General features: G+C 37.0%; 1 protein-coding gene across 1 annotated transcript in view; it reads right to left on the reverse strand.

The window, feature by feature from the left end:
- The window catches only part of ADAMTS20 (ADAM metallopeptidase with thrombospondin type 1 motif 20), a 183,356-nt gene that overhangs the window by 99,298 nt on the left and 62,657 nt on the right, over positions 1 to 21,401 (reverse strand). Inside the window, exons 10-18 of the mRNA XM_006168548.1 lie at positions 18,629 to 18,770; positions 15,764 to 15,868; positions 12,645 to 12,790; positions 10,750 to 10,931; positions 10,515 to 10,651; positions 8,095 to 8,212; positions 4,884 to 4,979; positions 795 to 961; positions 520 to 649 (exon numbers count right to left, since the gene is read on the reverse strand). Of these exons, the coding sequence (XP_006168610.1) occupies positions 520 to 649; positions 795 to 961; positions 4,884 to 4,979; positions 8,095 to 8,212; positions 10,515 to 10,651; positions 10,750 to 10,931; positions 12,645 to 12,790; positions 15,764 to 15,868; positions 18,629 to 18,770 (1,223 nt within the window). The remainder of the gene's footprint in view (positions 1 to 519; positions 650 to 794; positions 962 to 4,883; positions 4,980 to 8,094; positions 8,213 to 10,514; positions 10,652 to 10,749; positions 10,932 to 12,644; positions 12,791 to 15,763; positions 15,869 to 18,628; positions 18,771 to 21,401) is intronic.

Genomic DNA, 21,401 nt, shown 5'->3' on the forward strand with positions numbered 1-21,401 from the left:
ACAAACAGGATTACACAGTGCATGCCAACTCCAGTCTTTCCATTGGAATCCCTACTGTAAGTGCCTTTGCTCCTTTCAGTTATTCATGCCATCGGGGCAAACATAATGTCCTGTGGTCAGGGATTAGAAAAGCATGAAAGACTATCTGATACCACAATGCTGAAGGAGGGAAAGGTTATTGAGAAAGAATGTGTAGAGATGAGTGGAAAAAAAGGCAGTTATGTCACTAAAAAGCAGCATACAAGGTAAAGAAATTTTCTGGGACTACAAAAAGAGAGTGAACATGTGAAAGGAAAGGAGCAGTACTGGAGAATGTGCGAAGTGAGGCATCAAATTGGCCTTGAAAGTATAAGAAGCAGAAAGAATCAGGGAAGAGAAAAGTACGGGAGGAAAAAGTATCAAAAACCTTCATATCTCTTTTGGTACATGTGTGGACAACAGGGAGTAGACAGCCAAACTTAAAAGTGCTCAGAACAATACTAGCGCACCGTCAAATGTATCCTCCTCTTTACATTGTACCTTGACACATCTTGGTACAGTCTTGCCATGGCCCCAGTGGATCCCACGTGAACAGGTCTCTCCTCTCTTCCATAGGGATATTGAAAGAGTAACGTACATCGGGGTTGTATAAATTACCCACGCACAACACCTCAATAAAAATACAAAGGAACACACAATTAATTCATATATTCTTAATACATCATCTTTGCATTTAATAATAAATGCTAAGCACTTAACCAGCACAGCTTACTAAAATGATTAGAGCTAAGTTTTAGCGACTACTGAGAATTTACCTGCAAAATAAGTTCTTCTTCCAGACGATCAGTACTATTAATTCTTTCAACCGAGTTGTTTGAACCACTGTATTCAAAAATAACTCCTTGCACGTTGATTTCTTTTTTTGACATACTTACAACAAAGTTTCCATTCAAAAGAAAATTTCCTCGAGCATCAGATAATGCTATAACAGAACAAAAGATGACAAAATAGTAAAACCAGTCAATTGTACGGTAAGTACTTTTCATAACGTTTTCTATTTGAAATGGTCATCATCTTCCAATAAGCATGCAGCTGCAGAAAAGACAGGAGGAAGTAGGAAGGCAAAAAGAAATCGAGGCACCAGGAAACACATCATTCAACTCAACCCTTGTCATCAAAGGTGGGAAGAGAAAGAACGACCAGAATGCTACCACATTCCATTTTATGCGTATCTTGGAAAAAGGTACAAAGCTTTAAAATTCTAGGGTCAATAGTGTAAAAGGTCCGCACTGACTATGCTACCCCTGTATGAATATCTGGATCTTTGATCAATAGGCACTGTTGACACACATGTGACTGTTTTTTAGCATAATTTTCCTGTCTCTCTCTCTATTCATGTCCCCTTCTCTATCTCCTTCCTAATAACAGGAATTAATATAAGCCTATCAAATATGTGAATGTGCGCATGTATTTACGTACTATACAGACACATATATATAAAACAGTAAATAGTATGTATCCATAATTGGTTATTTTTAAATGCAAATTATAGGGTCTATAGGCTTTTGGTAGTAAAATGACAAATGAATTTAGTGATAAAACAATGGCTTGGGGCCAGCTGGTAATGTGGTGGTTAAGGTGGTAGAAGCCTACAGGGTCAACTGTGCAGCCAGAGTCCAATTTCTGGCATCTTGAAAAACATGCCGGGCATCTGTGTGTGTGGGCATAAAATCACGAAAGGAGGGAGAAATATAAGACAAGGGATTTCAACATGACTGTTTCCAATAGGGGATGAGGGGGTTTCTCCCTCTCTCTCTCTCTATCTATCTTCAGCAATGCAAGTGCCTCTGGAAAATTGAAAAAAAAAATGAGTTTAATTTGTTCCAGTTACTTGCTCTGTGATTATAGATGAATGTCTTGATGTCTTGCTCAGTTTTCTAAATTGCATAGTACAGATAACAATAATTTCTATCTCATAGGCTTTTAATAAGCATCGAATTTGGATAATGTTTCTTTTGGGGGGGGGGTAGGGGAGAGATTTTTGCTATAGGGCGCATGCACTTGCCAGACAGAGAGAGACATAGAGATAGAAAGTGAGAAATCAACCCCCAGCGGGGATGGTCACACCACAACCCATTCTCCTCCATTCTCCTCTCGGGATCTTGGGCGGGCACGCACGCACACGTGCCCGGCGTGAGTTTTAAGCCACTGGGTCCAGGACACGAACCGCAGTCGACTACGTGGGAGTCCAGAGACATAGCTATTACGCTAACTGTTGGTTCCCGAATTTGGATAATGTTTCTTAAAGTGTGTAAATTGTAAGGAATTGTGCTGTTTATTTCTGATTTTCAAGAGGATGTTTATTAGTAAAGACTTTATATCGATAAAATCACCATAATAATAAATACTTTATTGCTTGTTTTACTTAAGTTATATTTTTCAGTAGACTAATAACCTTATTAGAAAATATTTGGCATTCTAGGAAACCTCACCAAAAGCACACAAGTCATCTATGACTAAACTTGATAATAAACATGTCACTGAAAAATTGATCTTAAAGGAATTATTTGAAATAAATTTGGTGTTTTTGTATATATGTGGACTAGTAGAATTAATTTTATATATTACACTAAAACAATTGAAGTTTTATATTTTTCCCATAAAATTGAAAGTCCTGTATGTAAAAATATGCACTTCATCAAAAGTGGGTAGACATGTTTAAGGCACTACAGATTGCAATAAATAGAAAAATAGGGGCCAGCAGGTGGCTTGGTGGTTAAGGTGTTGAACTCCCACATGGCTGACCACGGTTCAGATCCTGGACCTGGAGATTTGCTTACTCACTTTCTCTCTCTCTGTCTGGTCAAATTAAAAATAAATAAAATATTTTGTTTTTAAAGTTAGGGAAAATAAACAAAATCTTAATAAATGATGAAAATTTCTGCACATAGCATTACTTTTAATTCTCAAAAGTTTATAAATATAAATATTTTTAAATTGCTTCTAGTGACTTCATTTGTTTATTTTGTTCACTTCAAATTAGACTTTGATTTACCATCAGTAGTTATCTAATTTTTAAATTTGGGTTCCATTCTCAGGAAAATATGTATCTCTAAATATGGAAACCGAAAGACCTATTTAATTATTTACCTGTAATAAAGCAGCATGTATCTATGTTTATATACCTAGATAATGTTTCTAGCAAAACAAAAAGAATTCCAGCTCAGTGTAAAAATGTCATAAATCAAAATACTTACATTTTATTTTCTTTGGGAAATTTTTTTGCATTTTTTTTATTGAGGTAAAATTGACAAAACATAAAATTAGCCTTTTTTTAAGAGAGAGAGATTTTTGCTATCACGTGCATACACTTGCTGGAGAGACAGCTGCTGTCCCCCAAATTAGTCATTTTTTGTTTGTTTGCTTTTGTTTTTGTTTTTGGAGAGTCTTTTGCTATAGGGCGTGTGCACTCCCCAGAAAGACAGAGAGAGATGGAAAGCAAGAAATCACCCCCCAGGTTGGGTGGCCAGGCCACAATCCCTTCTCCTCCATTCTCCTTTCAGGATCTTGGGCACGCACACACACATGCCCAGCATGAGTTTAAGCCACCTGGTCCGGGACTCAAACCATGTTTGACTACATGGGAATCCAGTGACATAGTGCTGTGCCAACTGCTGGTCCCAAAATTAGTCATTTTTAAGTGAGCAATTCAGTGGCATTTCATGCGTTCACAATGTTGTGCAAACACCACCTCTATTTAATCCAAAACTTTCTCATCATCTCGAAAAGAAAGCCTGAACCAAGTGTGCAGTTGTTCCCTCTACATTTAACTTTATATTGTCAAATGTGATTCCTAAATAAGCTGCTCGGCATAGATTCAGATCCCAGTTATGGGTACTAATTATCTGGGCCAATGTATCTTATTAATGTGAAGCAGACACTGTCAAAATCAGCTCCACAGCTTGATGGTTACAGATTGGTCAACATTAAGATATTTCTCAGACCGAAGGAAAAAACTTATAAAACAGTCTTTCCATGTTTATGTGTAACTAAAATTCTTTGTATCTGGAAAATAATTTTTAAAAATCAGTAACATAAAATAGGACTAGAGTCTAGCAATAGATAAAAATTAATATACTATAATTAGTCACAAATAACTAATAATATAAAAAACCATAGTTCTTTTGCTTTCTTCACTAGAAGAAATTTTTAAAAACTGGATATAAATATGCTTGCTACTCTGTAACCACACTTAAAGAAAGTTAAATCATTTAACCCACTTAACCGTAAAAAGTTCTATAATATTAGGCAAAAATATGTAAGAAAATTTTATCCAAAATACACAGTTTTTTTTGAGAGTTTTCTTTTTTTCTTTGTTTTTGTTTGTTTGTTTGTTTTTTGCTATAGAGTGCATGCACTCGCCAGAAAGACAGAGAGAGACAGGGAGACGGAAAGCAAGAAATCACCCCCCCATAGGAGATGGCCATGCCGCAGTCCCTTCTCCTCCATTCTCCTCTTGGGATCCTGGGCACGCACGCACACACATTCAGTGTGAGTTTAAACCACCGGGTCCAGGTCTCGAACCACAGTCAACTGCATGGGAGTCCAGCGACATAGCCATTATGCTAACTGCTGGTCCCCATAGGTAGTTTTAATCGGATATAACCTTTGGCTATTTAATAGACAGTTATGAAAAAAATCATTTTCAGAATCCTTTTTTAAAGGATATATTTTATCTAGCTTAAAAATACATGTATAGTCAGATGACCTAAGCTCAGTATGAACTGAAATAGTATGTTTGTTCAAGTGACTGTTGTTGCCTTCCAAGAATTTGCATCCATCACAGACCTCCATGAAACTGCACACAAGCCGCTTATTGGCTGCTGTTTACTAGAAATGTTTACCAAGATAATTGTCATCTTCTGGTTTTCCAGAGTAACTGTGCTGAAGAATCTCAATGTTTGTTGCTCCTGTGGGAATCTTCACAATGACATTATAACCTGCAATATAATTTATACATGTTAAACTTCACATAAAGCAGATGGCCTAGAGGTTACAGCTGCTGAGTCACTGCAACTACGGATAATGTAATCAGACTTAATTTCATTTTATCTTTAGAAAAAATGATACAGTGGTTATTTCTTCAAATCAAGGCCTTATACAAATTACTGAGGATTGAGGAAAAGTGGTTATTATCTAGAAACAGAGTTTAGGATTCTTAAAGTAGGACTTCAAATTTTCTTATTTGTAAAATTGTTAATATAAAGTAGAATGAAGCTAGTCTTTAAGTTCCTCAGATACTTAAAACACATTCATTTGAAAACTTTAACTAGTACTTTCATATTTTATATTTTCTACTGGGAAAAAAAATTACAAGATTTAAAATGTATTCTACAAATAATTGATCACAGCTATGATAAGTTTGTGGAGACTCAGTCAACAATAATTTTTAAGAAAAAGAATATATCTCAAGATTTTTCTTAAGCTTTGTAGTATAAACAGGGATCCTTGTTTCTACTCCCAACATTTTATATTATTTTAAAAAGTCTTTTAAGAGGAGCCAACAGGTGGTGTGGTGGTTAGGGCACTAGACTCTGACATGGTCAGTCGCAGTTCAAGTCTTAGATCTTGCAGCTTGCTTTCTCATTTTCCCTTTCTCTCTCTGATCAAATTTAAAATAAATAAATAAACACAATTAAATAAATAATTATTTTTAAAAAGTCTATGAAGAAACTCTTTATGAGAAAAGTAAAATATTTACTCAAGTAAAATGAAAGTAGTACATTTTATGAGGCCAGACTCAGCAACATTGACATGGCTCAAAAGAAGAAACACCATTTCACACATGCATTAAACAAAGGACTGGATGGTGGCATAGCAGTCACACAAAGTTTGTAAAGCTGACCCATGTGGAAGGTTCTGGATTTGTGCTAGAGAGCTACATAGTATGCCAGGTACATATGTGCCCAATATCCAGGCTGGCTGTGGTTGGGGTGGATGATGGTGGGGGACCCTGTTAGGGATGCCTGGCTCTGTCTTTCTCTTTCTGTCTCTCCTGACCATGGAAGTAAGGAATAAATAAACTTTATTTTACACGTATTGGGTTGTTGGGAAAGTCATGATACATTTTGCATAGAAAAATACGTTATAACTTTCCTAACAGTCAAATATATAAAGTATGTACACACACACACTTATGTATATGCATGTGTGTGTTAAAAAAAGAAAAATTATTTTCCTGACAGTAAGAATAATGTTACACAGTTGTCCAAATACTTAGATTTTTATGCATACAATTAATTATGCTCCTGTGATTATTGTTCTAAGATTTCTTTTTCCTTATGTATTAGGATTTTCTCCTATTTAATACATAAATGAAAGAAACTAATGTTTCTCAATATGAAAGGAATTTAAGACAAGAAGTTTGAAAAGAGTTTAATTTATAATTTATAAGTTAGATTACCTTGTGTGTTTTTAGAGCAGCCTTATTTATATCACTTTAAGGAATCACTTTTTTTCTTTTTGAAAGCAGTTTTTGCTATAGGGTGTTATGTGCTTGCTGGAGACAGACAAACAGAGAGAAAGAGAGGGAGAAATCATCTCCTCAAGGGGAATGACCATGCCACAACCCCTTCTTCTCCATTTTGCCTCAGGATTTTGGGCACACATGCACACGCATCTGGTGTGTTTGTCAGGCTGCCGGGTCTGGACTCCAACCACAAAGTCAGCCAAGTGCGATCCAGCCATCTTCACTTCCACACCACCAGCTGGCCCAGACAGCGTATTTAAAATATATAAACTAATAAATGATTTTGTGATTCTGTATATACTATATGCATATTAGTCATAAGTTACAAATGTATAAGAATTGTAAGCCACCATTTTTAACTACAAAATATTCTCACTCTCTACTGTTCATGCCTTTACATTTTCTAGAGAACTCCAAGCATGAGGCATTTTTTAAAGGAGACAAGATGAAGGCTACCACCAGGGGGCAGAAATGTGACAGATCTATTCACATTCTATAAAATGAGTGTAATACCTTTTTTCATTTGTAAACCGTTTAATTCATAGTACAATTTTTACAAGGTTAAATACTTAATCCTAATTTGAGGCATGTGGCTTTAGGCTGGAAAAATATTTTTCAGTGAACACAGACTGTGATAAATGTGTGCCACTGGATATAGAAGGAATCTAATGTGTATGGGTCCTGTGAATAATGAAGAATAACTAGAAAAATAGTATGTCAAATGATCTAGTCATTAATATTCACAAATATCACTGGTGTTTAAAATGTACTATATTTTTCATATAGATAAAATCATAAACTTTCAGTTTAAAATTATACTGCTTTAATTAAAGTGACTAACACTATTGCAGTTCAGACATGTGAGTACAATTGATAGCTGGAAGATAAGACTGCTAGAAAAGTTTTAGATGTCTGCTTTTATTACCATAAAAGAAAAATAAGTTTGCCCAGAAAATTTCAGAATGAAAAATTTGATATATTTCTCATAATAATTTTGTATGAAAAAGAAATCTTAGCCAACTGTGAGTTGTGTCTGTGATACATATACTCCTGGGAAAATCAAATGTGATTATAATCCTGAGTCGACATTTTAAGTTAGTAAGCTCGTCCTTCACCTTCAATTAACATTTTCAATATATCATTAATACGAAACACAAGATAGGCCAGATCGTTCTAAAATAAAACCAAGAAATAGTAATTGAAATGTTGAAAATAATTACAAGCAAATATTCTGGGAAAAGTTATAAATATATACATTTCAGATTACGAGAGAATTAATAAAAGCTCTTCATTAATTGGGAAACTATTCATATGCACAGTCACATAGCATGGGATTTATTCTAATAAATGCACTTAGTATACTTTTATGAATCAGATTTGCTTGGGCAAGTAAATCATTAAATCAAAGATACATCTAGAATCAGATTTAAGATTTTTACATTAATAAATTTTTCTTTAATTTCTTAATTCTCAACTAAGGGTACAGAGTAGAAAAGCAACAAAGCATTATTAGGATACCTTTATGACCTAATTCCACTATTACACACCAGATAAAAGGGAAAGCTGGAAATAAATGCAGAGCTTACCGTAATGAGCACTGTTGAAGACACCTGCCATCGTCCTGCAGGAAGAGTTATCCCCACCACACACCCCACATTTGTCTCTCCTGGCCTTGGAGTTTAACACGTGGTCACATCCAGCTTGCTTCAAAACACAAGTTTTATGATCAATATTATAAAAATGAATAATTACTAGCATGGTGCTTTAAAGTTTACAAAATACTTTTCATAATAATCTTTCGATTAGAACATTTGGTACAACAGGATTTTTGCAGAAGACCTGATCTTGTATGTCAGTATTTTTACATTTGTTCACATGTGTCTTTCAAAGATCATTTGCTGCTTCAGAATCACATGGAGTGGCACTTGAAAAGGTAGATTCTCAAATTTCTGGATTAAAATCCTATTATCCTCATTATAACACTAACAGTGATTTCTATACTGAACATCACTAGAAAACTGCTCTTTAAAGAAATGCAATTCAAAGAACAAAAGTGCAATTCTGTAAGACATTAAAATGCAAAAGATTTTCATGATTTTTTTTAAACTCATAACCTTAGAACTCTGAGAATAAATCTGGTTTCAAATAATCATTTGAAAATAATAATTTCTATAAAATTAATGCCTGGCTTAAGAAACAGTGTTTATTAAAATAATGAGGAAAGAGTTATAAGTAAATAAATACTAAAGTGAATGTTTCCAAAAGCAAGTGCAGCTCTCTCATACAGAAGCTGTCCTCTGTATACATGTGGCAGTAACTTTCAGGTATTTGATATATCTGATTATTCCTTCTCCTTCAGTCTCCTCCTGGATTCTAGGCATGCATATGCATGTGCACAGCATGAGTTTCCAGTTGCTGCATTGGGGACTGGAACTGCATCAGTCACGTGGGAGTCACCGCCTTAACCACTACGTCACTTGCTTGCCCTCTGAATTGTTTTATACACAGTTAAATATTTCCAAAATGAAAATGTTAACATATATTCTCTGAAAATAGTGTGTATATATATTTTTTTTTTCCATAGGACTTTGTGGTGTTAATTTAGATTAAATATGACTTTTCAGGCCACTAAATAACCTTTTTCTAGTAATTCAGCTATTTCCAATGTGTGAGTTATATTAAGTAAGTTTGAACATTTCATTAGCTCTTGGATATAAGCTCTTTAGCACATAGATAACTGGTAATATATTTGATAACAGAGAGATGAGATTGGCCCTATTAAGCTCCACCTTAACCAAAGGAACGAGTTCATAAGACTACACTTTCTTTTCTTTTTTTTTTAAAGAATTATTTTATTTTACTTTATTTATTTTTAATTTGATCAGAGGGTGAGAGCGAGAGCAAGACAGAGAGAGAGAGAGCAAGCCACCAGGTCCGGGACTCGAACCGTAGTCAGCCATGTGGGATTCCAGCATCCTTAACCACTAAGTCACCCGCCAGCCCACATAAGACTACACTTTTATGCTTCAGACAGCATTCACCATCCTAGTTCTCAAATTCACCATCCACTCTCAAGATTACCATCTGCAATGTTTGTAGTTTAATACAGGGCCTTATCTACTTTTACTAGAGTAAAAGGCCCACATATCTCCAATTGTCTCTCAAGCCAGGACCTTCTGAAGAGTGTAGTACGCAAATCAATCACATATATCTCCTTTGACTTCAACCCATCTATGAGTCTCCAAGGAATTCCAAAGAAAGTACATGCAACAACCATCCTTTAGTTCCTGATTGAGTCCTGCTTCCTCATTTCATTACCTTTCTAAAATCTTAAGTGCTTGGCAGAAACCTCCAGCTTCTGATTCCTTTACATACCTCGCTATCAAATAAGACACTCCTTCAGTATCTCATTGCTGCCTTAAAGATGACTCCATTGCACTGCATTCTAATTATTTGCATGACATGCCTCAGGAATCTGTTACCATCTTGGAAAAGCTCTGCTCCATCCTTTCATCCTGGTGACTTGAACAATATCTAACACCTAAGTGACTCAATTCATGTTTGTTGAATGTGTATAAGAACTAAGAGATAGAGGGCTGGTAAGAGGGAGGGAGACTCTCAAATGATTTTAACACAGAGGGAGAAATGTTCCCAGAGAAGGTCACATTTGAAGTAGCAAAAGCACTTCACAGCACTTGTAACCTATTATTTTCTATTTTTTTTTTTTTTTAGGAAGCTGACCTCGTTTGCATTGAATTCTGAGTAATGTAGGCAAAACAAAAATCAACAAATTTATCTTAATGCTTTACAAGTCACTCTTGACGCAACAGAACTGCCGACTAACAAATCTAACCACTCTCCTATAGACAGCATAACAAAGATTGCTTTAGTGGAATTCATAAGAATGCATTCTGAAGTAACAGAAGTAATATTTGGTTAGAGAAATAAAGAAAAATATTATTCCTAAAGTCACCTTAAGTATAACAGAAACTTACAGTCGACTTACCCGACACAGGCCTTGAACACAGATGTCATTAGTTTCAGTTCCGCAAGGAGTACCATCAGCAACCCTGTCCTTCAACTGGTAGAAGTTAGTGGTTCCAGCCACCCGACAGTACAGCTTACAGCGATCTTTCATGGCAACTGTACGGAAAAAAATAAAAAGTCAAATTTTTGTGTACAATGTTCAGTGTGTCCTTGTGTCTTAAAATTTATGTCAAATAAATACTATAATTACTTACTCCCACTGTACTTTGGAAGCCATCTCACATTAGGGGAAAGACCATTGATGTTGAAATGTTTACCATCAAAATCAGAGCACTGCTTCTCTCGAAAGTCTTGCTTGCCTTTTGGACATGAATCAGTGTTACATGATCGAAATTTCATCCTGCGGCCCACACAGTACTTTCCTCCGTTTCTTGGCCTAGTCAAATTTATTACATTTTAAAGCACATCAGTACAATAGCATTTCTGCCATTTACTTCTAAAACTGTTCCATTCTTTTCCAGGATCTGGAAAAACACTGAAGCCCTACTAACACCTTTTTTCCTTCCCTTTTTTTTTTTTAAAATAAGGTTTTTGTCACAGGGGGTGTACTCACTGAAGAGACAGACAGACACAATGAGAGGGAGAATGAGAAATCGCCCCCCTGGGGGGATGGCCACACCACAATCCCTTCTCCTCCAGGTATCCTGGTCATGTAAGCATGCACGTGAGTTTGGTGTGAGTATCAAGTCACTGGGTCTGAGTCCCAGACTGTGGTTGGCCAAGTGGGCGTCCAGCACTTTAATCACCACAGCACCTGCTGGCCCCAATAACTTTTGTTTTTAACAGAAACATTTAAAAGAGTTTTAAGTAGTTTGATGCCTAATGAGCCACACGAATGTCCATCATAGGCTGGCCCATGAGGCCTGGAGAACAGAAATGACCCCTTAATTCTTGACTACATTAACTAAGAAGAAATCAGCTTGTGAGGAGAACTATTTTCAAACTTTTAAAAATGGGTTTGTTCATTTTCTGAAAAATAAAAAATGACATGTAGTGAACCAAAGACAATAACAAAAGAAGATACTATCTTAAATAAAAAAGAAATATACACACATCATGGTCATATATATCCTACTTATCACCCAGTTTAAGGATTTTCATGTATTAATCTGTATCCATCTCTATTTCAATTTATGCTGGAAAATAAAAACATTTTTTCTCAGAATTTTTGGAAAATAGACTTCTAGCATACTTTAGCTATTCCAAAATTCAAATAAACTAAGTTAGGTTTAATGCAGAGGCTGTCCCATTTCTGCATTAAAAATGCATGTTAATAAAATTTTAGTGAATAGTATCATATTGCTTACCAAGTTATACATCATATATACAATAAAAATAATAGTTAAAAATCTTTATGGAATCTCTAAGCTCTTTTAAATATTTTGATAAGGGAGAGCTATGCTTCAGTACTTATTCAGCTAAAGACAAAATCCATCTATAACATGAGAAGCAGAAAAAGAAAATGAACATCAAATTACACGAACAGTAAAAACTGATAATCAAACTACACATTATGTCCAGGAAAGCCAAAACATACATGACAGGAGCCAGGACCTTTTGCTGGGAACACAGAAAATGTGAAAGTGTCATTATACTCCTGTCATTCACATTTACAAATATTTGTAAAATTTATGTTAAATTAGAAAATAAGAAAAATGTAATGGTTCTTTTGGAGTTCAGATTATAAAATTCAATTCATTCTCGGGGCCAGCAGGTGGTGTGGTGGATAAGGACAATGGACTCCCACATGGCCAACCATGGTTCAAGTCCTGGACCTGGTGGTTTGCTTTCTCACTTTCCCTTTCTCTTTCTCTCTCTCTCTCTTTCATCAAATAAAGAAAAAAAAATAACAATAACAAATGGAAATAAATAAATAAATAATTCTTTAAAAAAATTTAATTTGTTCTTTTTTTTCCCCAAGGTCCAAATCTACCAAGATATAAAGCAAAATGGCTTAAAGTTTCCCAGAAGTTGTCTGAATCTCAGAAACTTACAGACTGACCTCCAGTTTTAGAAGTGAATGAAACTGATGTTTACTTTCTGATGACTTGAGATAATCTTAATTTACAGTGACATAAAAAAGACATACTCGGGACGATTACAGAGCCTGCTTGTGCTTTTGATTCCACCTCCACATGTTCTTGAACAAGAACTGTAAGGTCCCCAGGGTCCCCATTCACCATCTACAGGACGTGTCTCCATCTCTTTGTTTACACATAACCCACGGCGGCAGTGCTAGAAAACAATAAACACAAAAAGAAATGGTTCATGTTTACCTTCTGAGAACACCTCAATAATTATCATAGCAGCATAAAGATCAATAGAAGAACGGACCATAAACAATGTAAAGTAAACTTACTAATTCAGAAATGTTATTACATTTTACACCACTTTATGAATATTTTCCATCTACTGAGTAACTGTAAGAGCTGTAGAATGCAGGAAGAATATATATGTCTCTTGCCTTTGAGATGTAGAGTCTCATTGGGGATGAAAGGAAAATTAAACAATAAAATGAGAAACACTTAAAAAGAAAATAAATATTAGGTTAAGATCAGGTACTTGCATGCTTCCATTTCTTTTACTCAAAGACATCTATTGTCCTACTCTTTTTTGATATCTTTCTGCTTTATCCCATTTAAAATCTCAAGTGTTATAACTCTGCTTGTTACTTACATCAAAAAATGTAAGAATCTGTCCATAATCTTCCATCCACCCTTCTATCCACCCAATAGCATCTGTGCTCACATACTCAGCCAAGGTTGCCTAGTATTTTACATGAGCAACCTGCTCTTCTAGTCAGTCCTGCCACCTGTGCCCTTAATCCTCTCGCTTCACCTATTCGAGACATCATTCTAGCAATTCTCCCATGTCTTCTGTGCATTCATGGCTTCAGTGACAGCTCATCAGTGTGTGGTCCAAGCACTGATGCCAGCCTATGAACTAGTTACCAGTCTGTGCTATAAAGGAATTTAGAGTAAGCATTTAGAAATTTTTAAAGGATTTTGATAGAATAATTATTTTCTTAAAGCAGATAATTTAAAAATTGGCCTAATTTACTTGTTTGTTTGTTTATTTTGGAGAGGTTTTTGCTATAGTTTGCGCACACTCACCAGAAAGACAGAGAGAGACAGAGACAGCGAGAAATCACCCCCCGGGGGGATGGCCACGCCGCAATCCCTTCTCCATTCTCTTCTCGGGATCTTGGGTACGCATGCACACACATCTGGCATAAGTTTAAGCCACCAGATGTGGGACTCCTGGTCGACTACGTGGGAGTTCAGTAACATATCCATTACGCCATCTGCTGGTCCCAGTCTGCATTTATTTTTAATTGTGGTAAAATGCATAACATAAAATTTAACATCTTAACCACTTTTAAGTGTTCAGTTATGTAACATGTATTGACATTATGTACAACTGGTCTCCAGAGCCCACTCCTAAAAGCCTGTTTTTTAAGGCATCAAACCTACTCATGCTGCAGGTGCCACTGGGGCCTAATCAGTTCGTTAAGCCCCCACCTCCCATTACTGTTACTCTGGCCATGAAATTTCAACATGAGTTTTGGAGGGAACAGACATTCAAACAATAGCATAATCATACACCACATTTTGCTTATCCATTAATCTATCAATGGACACTTGGCTGCTTTCCCTTTTTTGGCTATCATAAATAATCCTGCTATGAACATGAGTGGACAAACTTCACTTTCAGAATCTGCTATTAATTTTTTGTGTATGTACTAAGAATTAGAACTGCTAAATCATATAATTCTATTTTTAATATTTTAAGGAAAGGCCATCCTATTTAGCATTGAAAAATTCAGCTTATCTCTTTGGCATTTACCTAGTCAATCATTTTTATCATTTTACACAGAAGTATCATTTTATAAATGAACAGAAATACACACACACACACTCTCACTCACACTCACATATACATATATCAAACCAATCCTGGCCAGCCACAGTAGCGCAGCAGTAACACAATGTTTTCGCAGTACTAAAGAGACATGGAAGGTCCCAGGTTCATGTCCTGAGGTCTTCCTGTATCACATAACCCCATGATACTGGCTGGCAGAGGCTGGGGCTGGATCACAGCATGAAGACCCTGTTGGATGCTTCTGTCTCTGTTTCTCTCCCATGAGACAGAGAAATCTTACATAAAGATCAGATTTCAAAATTTATGCTAACTATCTGAAAAAAATCCACCCAAACTTAGGTCCTAACAGTACAAAATCATAGAGTAATAGATGATTTCGGTGAGTATTTTAGTTACTCCAAATATTGCTGAAGTTCCAAATAAAAGTTTGGTAGACAAGTCATTATAATGTAAGAGTTGATCACGACTACTCTTTTTGGAAAAGTAATTCAAGCAAAAGCAAGAGCTGGTACAAATATCTCATGACGCAACAGGTGGTAAAGACACAAATTTAGCTACTGAACTGACATTATTTTCATGAAGTTTTTCTTCTGCTTAATGTGAAGAGGGAGCACTAGCCAAACCATCGCCAAGGAAGTGTTGGTTTTACACTGACGGAACACAGAGGAGACCAAAACTCAAACTTAGCATGGATGATCCTGGCTACCAAGACCTGAAGAACGTGGTTTCATCCAGTAGCACAAAGCACAGTCTGACTTCATCTGTCCCTATAATCCAACTCACTGTCGTGGTGAGCCTTAGCATCCAATAGCATGTTGGCAGATTTAGATAAGTTCATGATTAATTTAGAGCAGTAAGGTTTTAGCACAGTAGGCAATTTATTTTAGAGGCATGGTGTATTTTAATACATTTATAATCACTAAAATTCTGAAGAAGACTTTTAAAACTTAACCGAATTTTACTAGAAAAAATACATGCGATGGGAACATCCAAGAATATGGGTGATTGGCCAAACAGTAGGACCTTCATGTCTGCGCTCAATTTTAGTAACGAGGCTATAGTATACTTACATAAGCCTATATCTATGTCATTAGTTATATGCAAACTGCATGTAACTTTAACATTCATTTGTTACATTTCTGAATAAGTAAAATTAAAAATTTAATTCGGTTAACAAGGTACTACGTCAAACAAGCATGGCAATGACATTCATTGAAATAGCTGAACAAAAGCTGGCAGTAGTTCATGAAGAGCGTGCTGACACACAGAGCAAGCTCATCCTCGGGTAATCTCTTGACACAAGACTCACCCTTCAAGAAAACCTACCATCCCAGGACCACAGTGTGTTCCATCTGCCAGGGGCATGTGCTGAGTAAGACAGCCTTTGTGAGGGCCTTCTGCACTCGTGCACCACAGACGCCTACACTGTTTCTGCAGAGGAACAAAAGGCCCAAAAGTAAGAGCAAGGACGGCACACAGCATCCAGATCAATTCAGGGTAATACTCCGGTTCATACGTGAATCCGATATATTTCCTGGTTTCATCGTTTATTTCCAGAGCTGGCAATAATCAACAACAATCTTTACTAAACAAGTTCTAGTCACTGACTTGTCTCCTGAACACGTGGGATGGCAACAATTGTTTTTCTTAATTTTTTAGATTTTTTATTCCTATATTGAACGACGGGCATAAATGGCAATGAAAATTATCGAAATTGTGTGAACCATTTTGCTCTCTTTATATATTTTTCCAAAGCACTTCTTGTTGTTAAATGTTACTCACAAGAAGTTGCCAAAAGCCCCCTTTGATGCAAGAGTGGAATGTATGAATAATGTGCATAGGAGCACTGTATAATGTATGAAGTTTCCTATTTTGTGAATATAATACATACTTTCAAGTTTTGAACTGAAAGTTCTGAGTTTTCCCAAGAAATTAAATTCCACAGAGGGTCAGAGGGTGTTACACCCAAGATAATTCCTTTATTTTTCTGAATTTAAATTCAAAGTATATGAAATGTCTAAACCAAGTCGGAAGCAATATACCTCATATAATGAAATATTAAGGTAAATCTCCCCCACCCCCACTATAGTGAACCCTTAAAGGCACCTTAAAATTTGTGATTATACATTTAAGTTTTAGGAACAATATTCACTATGTGAAATATGCTTCGGATATTTCTGCACTGTTAAATGACTACCCAATTCATTTATTCATTCATTCCACATTCAGTGGACATTTATGACCCCTGAACTGACACTGGCGAAATGTATTTATTTAAATGCATAAATATAGTTATGTTTCTGGTACAATGGTATAATCGATAAGGCTATAATTTGACAAAGTATGTACACGAGGAAGAAAATAGAATGAGTCCTCTAGATGAAAAAGTAAAGAATGTGCTTGGCTAGATTTATAGCATAGTGGTTAAGCACTGCTGGAACTCATATAGCTAACCATGATTTGGATCCTTCCCCCAGCAACCTGAAAAAATGCACTGGGGACATGCACATGCATGCGTAAGATCCTGACATGTGGGATGAAGGGGGGACAGAGGATTGTGGTGCACTCATACTTCATTGGGAGGTGCTTTCTTTCTTTCTCTGGCAAGTACATTGCCTCCAGCAACAAAAATGTGTGTGTGCGTGCATGCTTTAAGAGGACTTTGGAATAAGGCATGTGTGCTCACAAGAGAGACAGAGACAGTGAGAGGGGAAGAGAAAAATCACCACCCAGGATGGATAGTCTTGCCGCCATCCCTTCTCTTCCATTCTCCTCCTGGGATTTTGGGCATGCACACACACATCTGGCATGGTTTTCATGCCAATCAAACCACAGTTGGCCCTGTGAGAGTATAGCAACACAACCACTATGCCATCTGCTGACCTCAGAAAATGTTTTTTAAAAGATTTTTTTAAGAACTTTGGAACAAGCAGATGGTGTTATGGTTATATCACTGGAACCCCACAAGGTCTATTGCAGATCAAGTCAGAGACCCAGCAGCTTAAATACAATGGGTATGTATGCGTGCGTACCCAAAATCCCAAGAGGAGAATGGAAGAGAAGGGATTGTGGCATGGCCATCCCCCCAAGGGGTGATTTCTCGGTTTCTGTCTCTGTCCCTCCTTTGAGTGCATGCGCCCTATAGCAAAAATCTCTCTCTCTAAAGAAAATAAAAAAGAACATTAATAAAGGGGTCAGCAGATGGCATGGTAGTTAAGGCACTCAACTCCTACATAGTTGACTTGACCACAGTTTTGAGTCCAAGACCAGGCAGCTTAAACTCACACCAGGCATGTGTGCACACACCAAATCCTGAGAGGAAAAGGAGGAGAAGGGATTGCAGCATGGCCATTCCCCCTGGGGGTTGATTTCTCATTTTCTGTCTCTCTGCCTCTCTTGTGACCACATACATCCTATAGCAAAAATCTCTTAAACACAAAATAAAACTAAACCAAAAACAAAACAAAAAAAATTTAATAAAAAGAGAAGTAAAGCGTGGAACCGCCTAAACAGTGACATTTATTCTAAACTAAATCCTTACTCTACCCTCAAATGAAACAAAAAAATCATTGTCATAAATTCAGTGGAAGTATTAGGATCAATTATTTCAGTGGAAATTAAAAGTATGTAATTTATGAAACATCCTCTCAATAAATGACAAAGTAATAGATTATTGAATACAAATGTTATGTCCCAAATTTTATTCGTTTGGATTCAAGTATATGTAAAAGAAAATATAATTATTCAATTCCTGGACCTGTATCACAACTATCGAAACAGAGAGACAGAAAGCAAGAAATCACCCCCTGGGTGGATGTTATTCGAAAATACATATCTGGATGCTTTTTTCTTTAAGGTTTTATTTTTCCCCGTAGGTGTGTGCTCTCACCAGACAGACAGAGAGGGAAAGTGAGAGATCACCCCTGAGGGAGAATGGCGACAGCACAATCTCCTTTCCTCCATCTTCTTCCTGGGATTTTGGGCATGCATGCACACGCACCCAGTATGACTTTCAAGCCACCAGGTGTGGGACTTGAACCATGGTTGGACATGTGGGACTCTAACACCTTAACTACCACGATACCCATTTACCCCAATATCTAGATACTTTCAGTTTTCGAATTATATAACCTTTTTATTACTCTACAACTTCCTGGTGATTTTCAAACAGAAGGATAGGGTTTTTCTTACCAAATAGGGACACGCTTGTGATCCAGGACCAAACATAAGTTCACATTGCTTGTTTGCATCATATATTAATCCAGGAAGTTGTGAAGGCAGATCATATATTCTTCCATTTGGTTTGTCAAGAAGGCATTCCCCATGACCAGTACTACACCAATGACAGAAAATAAAATATTGTGAATTCCCCCAAAGCATTTCAGTATAAGATTCTTTATCACATACTCTATAGTTCTGTACTTTCAAAGAGAATACCAGCATTTTACCACAGCTTAAAAACCAACCCATATCAATGTCTGTGCAGTCATGTTCCTATATATTAATATAATGACAACCTCTCGGTTTGCAAAGGACTTTCAATGTGCTTTTCACTTGACCTCCACAACACTCTGAGGATGACAATTTAAAGAAAAGATGATTACAAGTAAGAAACAACTTTATCAGAACATAATTAGGAACCTTATATCCATGGAGCCAGCACTTAGCATAATGGCTATGTCGCTGAACTCCCATGTAATCGACCGTGGTTTGAGTCCCGGACCTGGTGGCTTAAACTTATGCTGGGCACGTGTGCATGCATGCCCAAGATCCTGAGAGAAGAAAGGAGGAGAGGGACTGTGGTGTGGCCATTCCCCTTGAGGGGTGATTTCTCACTATCTGTCTCTATGTCTCTCTATATCTTTCTGGTGAGCACACATGCCCTATAGCAAAAACCTCTCAAAACAAAACAAAACAAAAAAGAACCTTATATCCTATATGTTGGTCACAATATACTATTGGTCTACTTTGCTATCCCACAGTAATGCCTCAATGAAATCTTCAAGATGTCAAAACATTATGAAAGTAAAATTGGGCTGAGCAGGGTGGTGCAGGTGGAGGGGTGCCAGTACATGACACTAGACCCATATGGGAGGCCCCTGGGTCCATCTGAATTTACTAGGCACACCCACAGGTACATGTATATCCTGGCAGCTGGACAACTGGTTGTCAGGTGAGGTGGGATGTGCTATAGTGTGATGAGATCCTGCCAAGATACCTGTATTTTTCCTTTTCAGTAAATAAACTTCTTAAAAAATTTTTTAAGAATTATTTTATTTAACTTTACTTATTATTATTATTATTTTCCAGTTTGATCATACAGAGAGAGAGAGAGGGGGAAAGTGAGAAAGCAAGCCACCAGGTCCAGGACTCAAACCGTATTTGGCCATGTGGGAGCCCAGCATCTTTAAACACCAGGCCACCTGCCAGTCCCCAAACTTAAAATTTTTTAAATTAAAATAAGTTTTTAAGTCATTTAGGAAATCATGTCTTAAATAATAGGGAAGAAGAAATTTCAAAAAATGTCCTGCCTTGTTAGCACAGTAGATAAGCGTTGGGCATGGAGAATGAGATCCTGCCGGACTGCCCACAGGCTGAATCCCAGCCACAGCAGCTTGAACAAAAAAATGTGTGTGTGTGTGTGTGAAAAATCCCAAAATCCTGAAAGGATAGAGACATGGAGGAAAAGTATCATAGCGTGACCAATCTCACTGGGGGTGCTTTCTCTCTTTCTCTTTCGCTGACAGAGAGAGCACACATGCCCTCTGGCAATAAATTTTTTTAAAAAAATTATTTTGCCTTTACCTTAAAAGTTTTCTGAGAAAGGGGGTCAGCACAGTCCAGAATGTTGGCTCTGAGAGCCTACTTGGTGGTCCCCCTACTTCCTGGGATGCACAGCTGTGGACAAGTTTTTAATCTCCCTAAACTTAACAACTGTTATGGACAACAATGTTATATATATAACAATATTATGGACATTTTTACTGACTAAATGACATGCTAATTTTTGTCAATAAATTGAACGTGTTATTTTAAAAATCTCTATTAAAGGGAATCAGAGTATTACCCCTCCCCCACAAAACGCATACCCTCTGTCATACTGAATCAATGTGTCATGATAGAGGGTGTGCATGTGTGAGACAGAGAGATCTGACCATGCCTAGAGGTCCCTTTCCCTAGTCCTCCTCCTCATAAGGCTCTTGGGCACAAATGCACATACTTGGCATGTTTTCAAGTTATCCCAAATGCACGACTGGCCTTGTGGCTTCCAGCTCTTCATTTCAGTTTGCTACCAACTACACTACCAGGCTTTGCCTTTGAGTCAAGTTCTCATGTAAGGTAAATTATCACTGCGGATTATCATTATGATTACATTTATGATCATATATTCCAAAACATGGCATTATTTATTACCATAGTTCTCATAAAAAGGGGGGTAACTAAAAACTACAAATGCTGTTAAGTTGGTGATTAGAACATGAAGAAGGAATGAAATAGTAAGACACAGAGGTTGGGTTTGCCTTTTGTTCCAGCTACAGTGACTAGTAGAAACACCATTTGGATAAGAGAAGCTAGAAAGCAGAGAACCTAGTAGAAAGTGGGGGGACAAGGCAGGCCAGATCTGCCTCTTCTCTAAAGATGATGTAAACCTGGAGACTTGGTTGTAGAGAGATATTTGGGTAATGTGTAGTTTAACTTCAGCTATTCTCTGTCCTTCAGAAGCACTTCAAACTTGAGCCACTTGAAGTGCTCACAAAATATTACCTAATGACACCTGAAAACAATTTTTTTTTTGGAGAGTTTTTTTTTCGCTATAGGGCACGTGCGCTCGCCAGACAGAGAGAGACATAGAGACAGAAAGCGAGAAATCATCCCCCAGGGGGGATGGTCACGCCACAATCCCTTCTCCTCCATTCTCCTCTCGGGATCTTGGGCACGCACGCACACGCACCCGGCGTGAGTT

This window comes from Tupaia chinensis, unplaced genomic scaffold, assembly GCF_000334495.1.
Source record: "Tupaia chinensis unplaced genomic scaffold, TupChi_1.0 Scaffold145870_1, whole genome shotgun sequence".
Classification (NCBI taxonomy): Eukaryota; Metazoa; Chordata; class Mammalia; order Scandentia; family Tupaiidae; genus Tupaia; species Tupaia belangeri.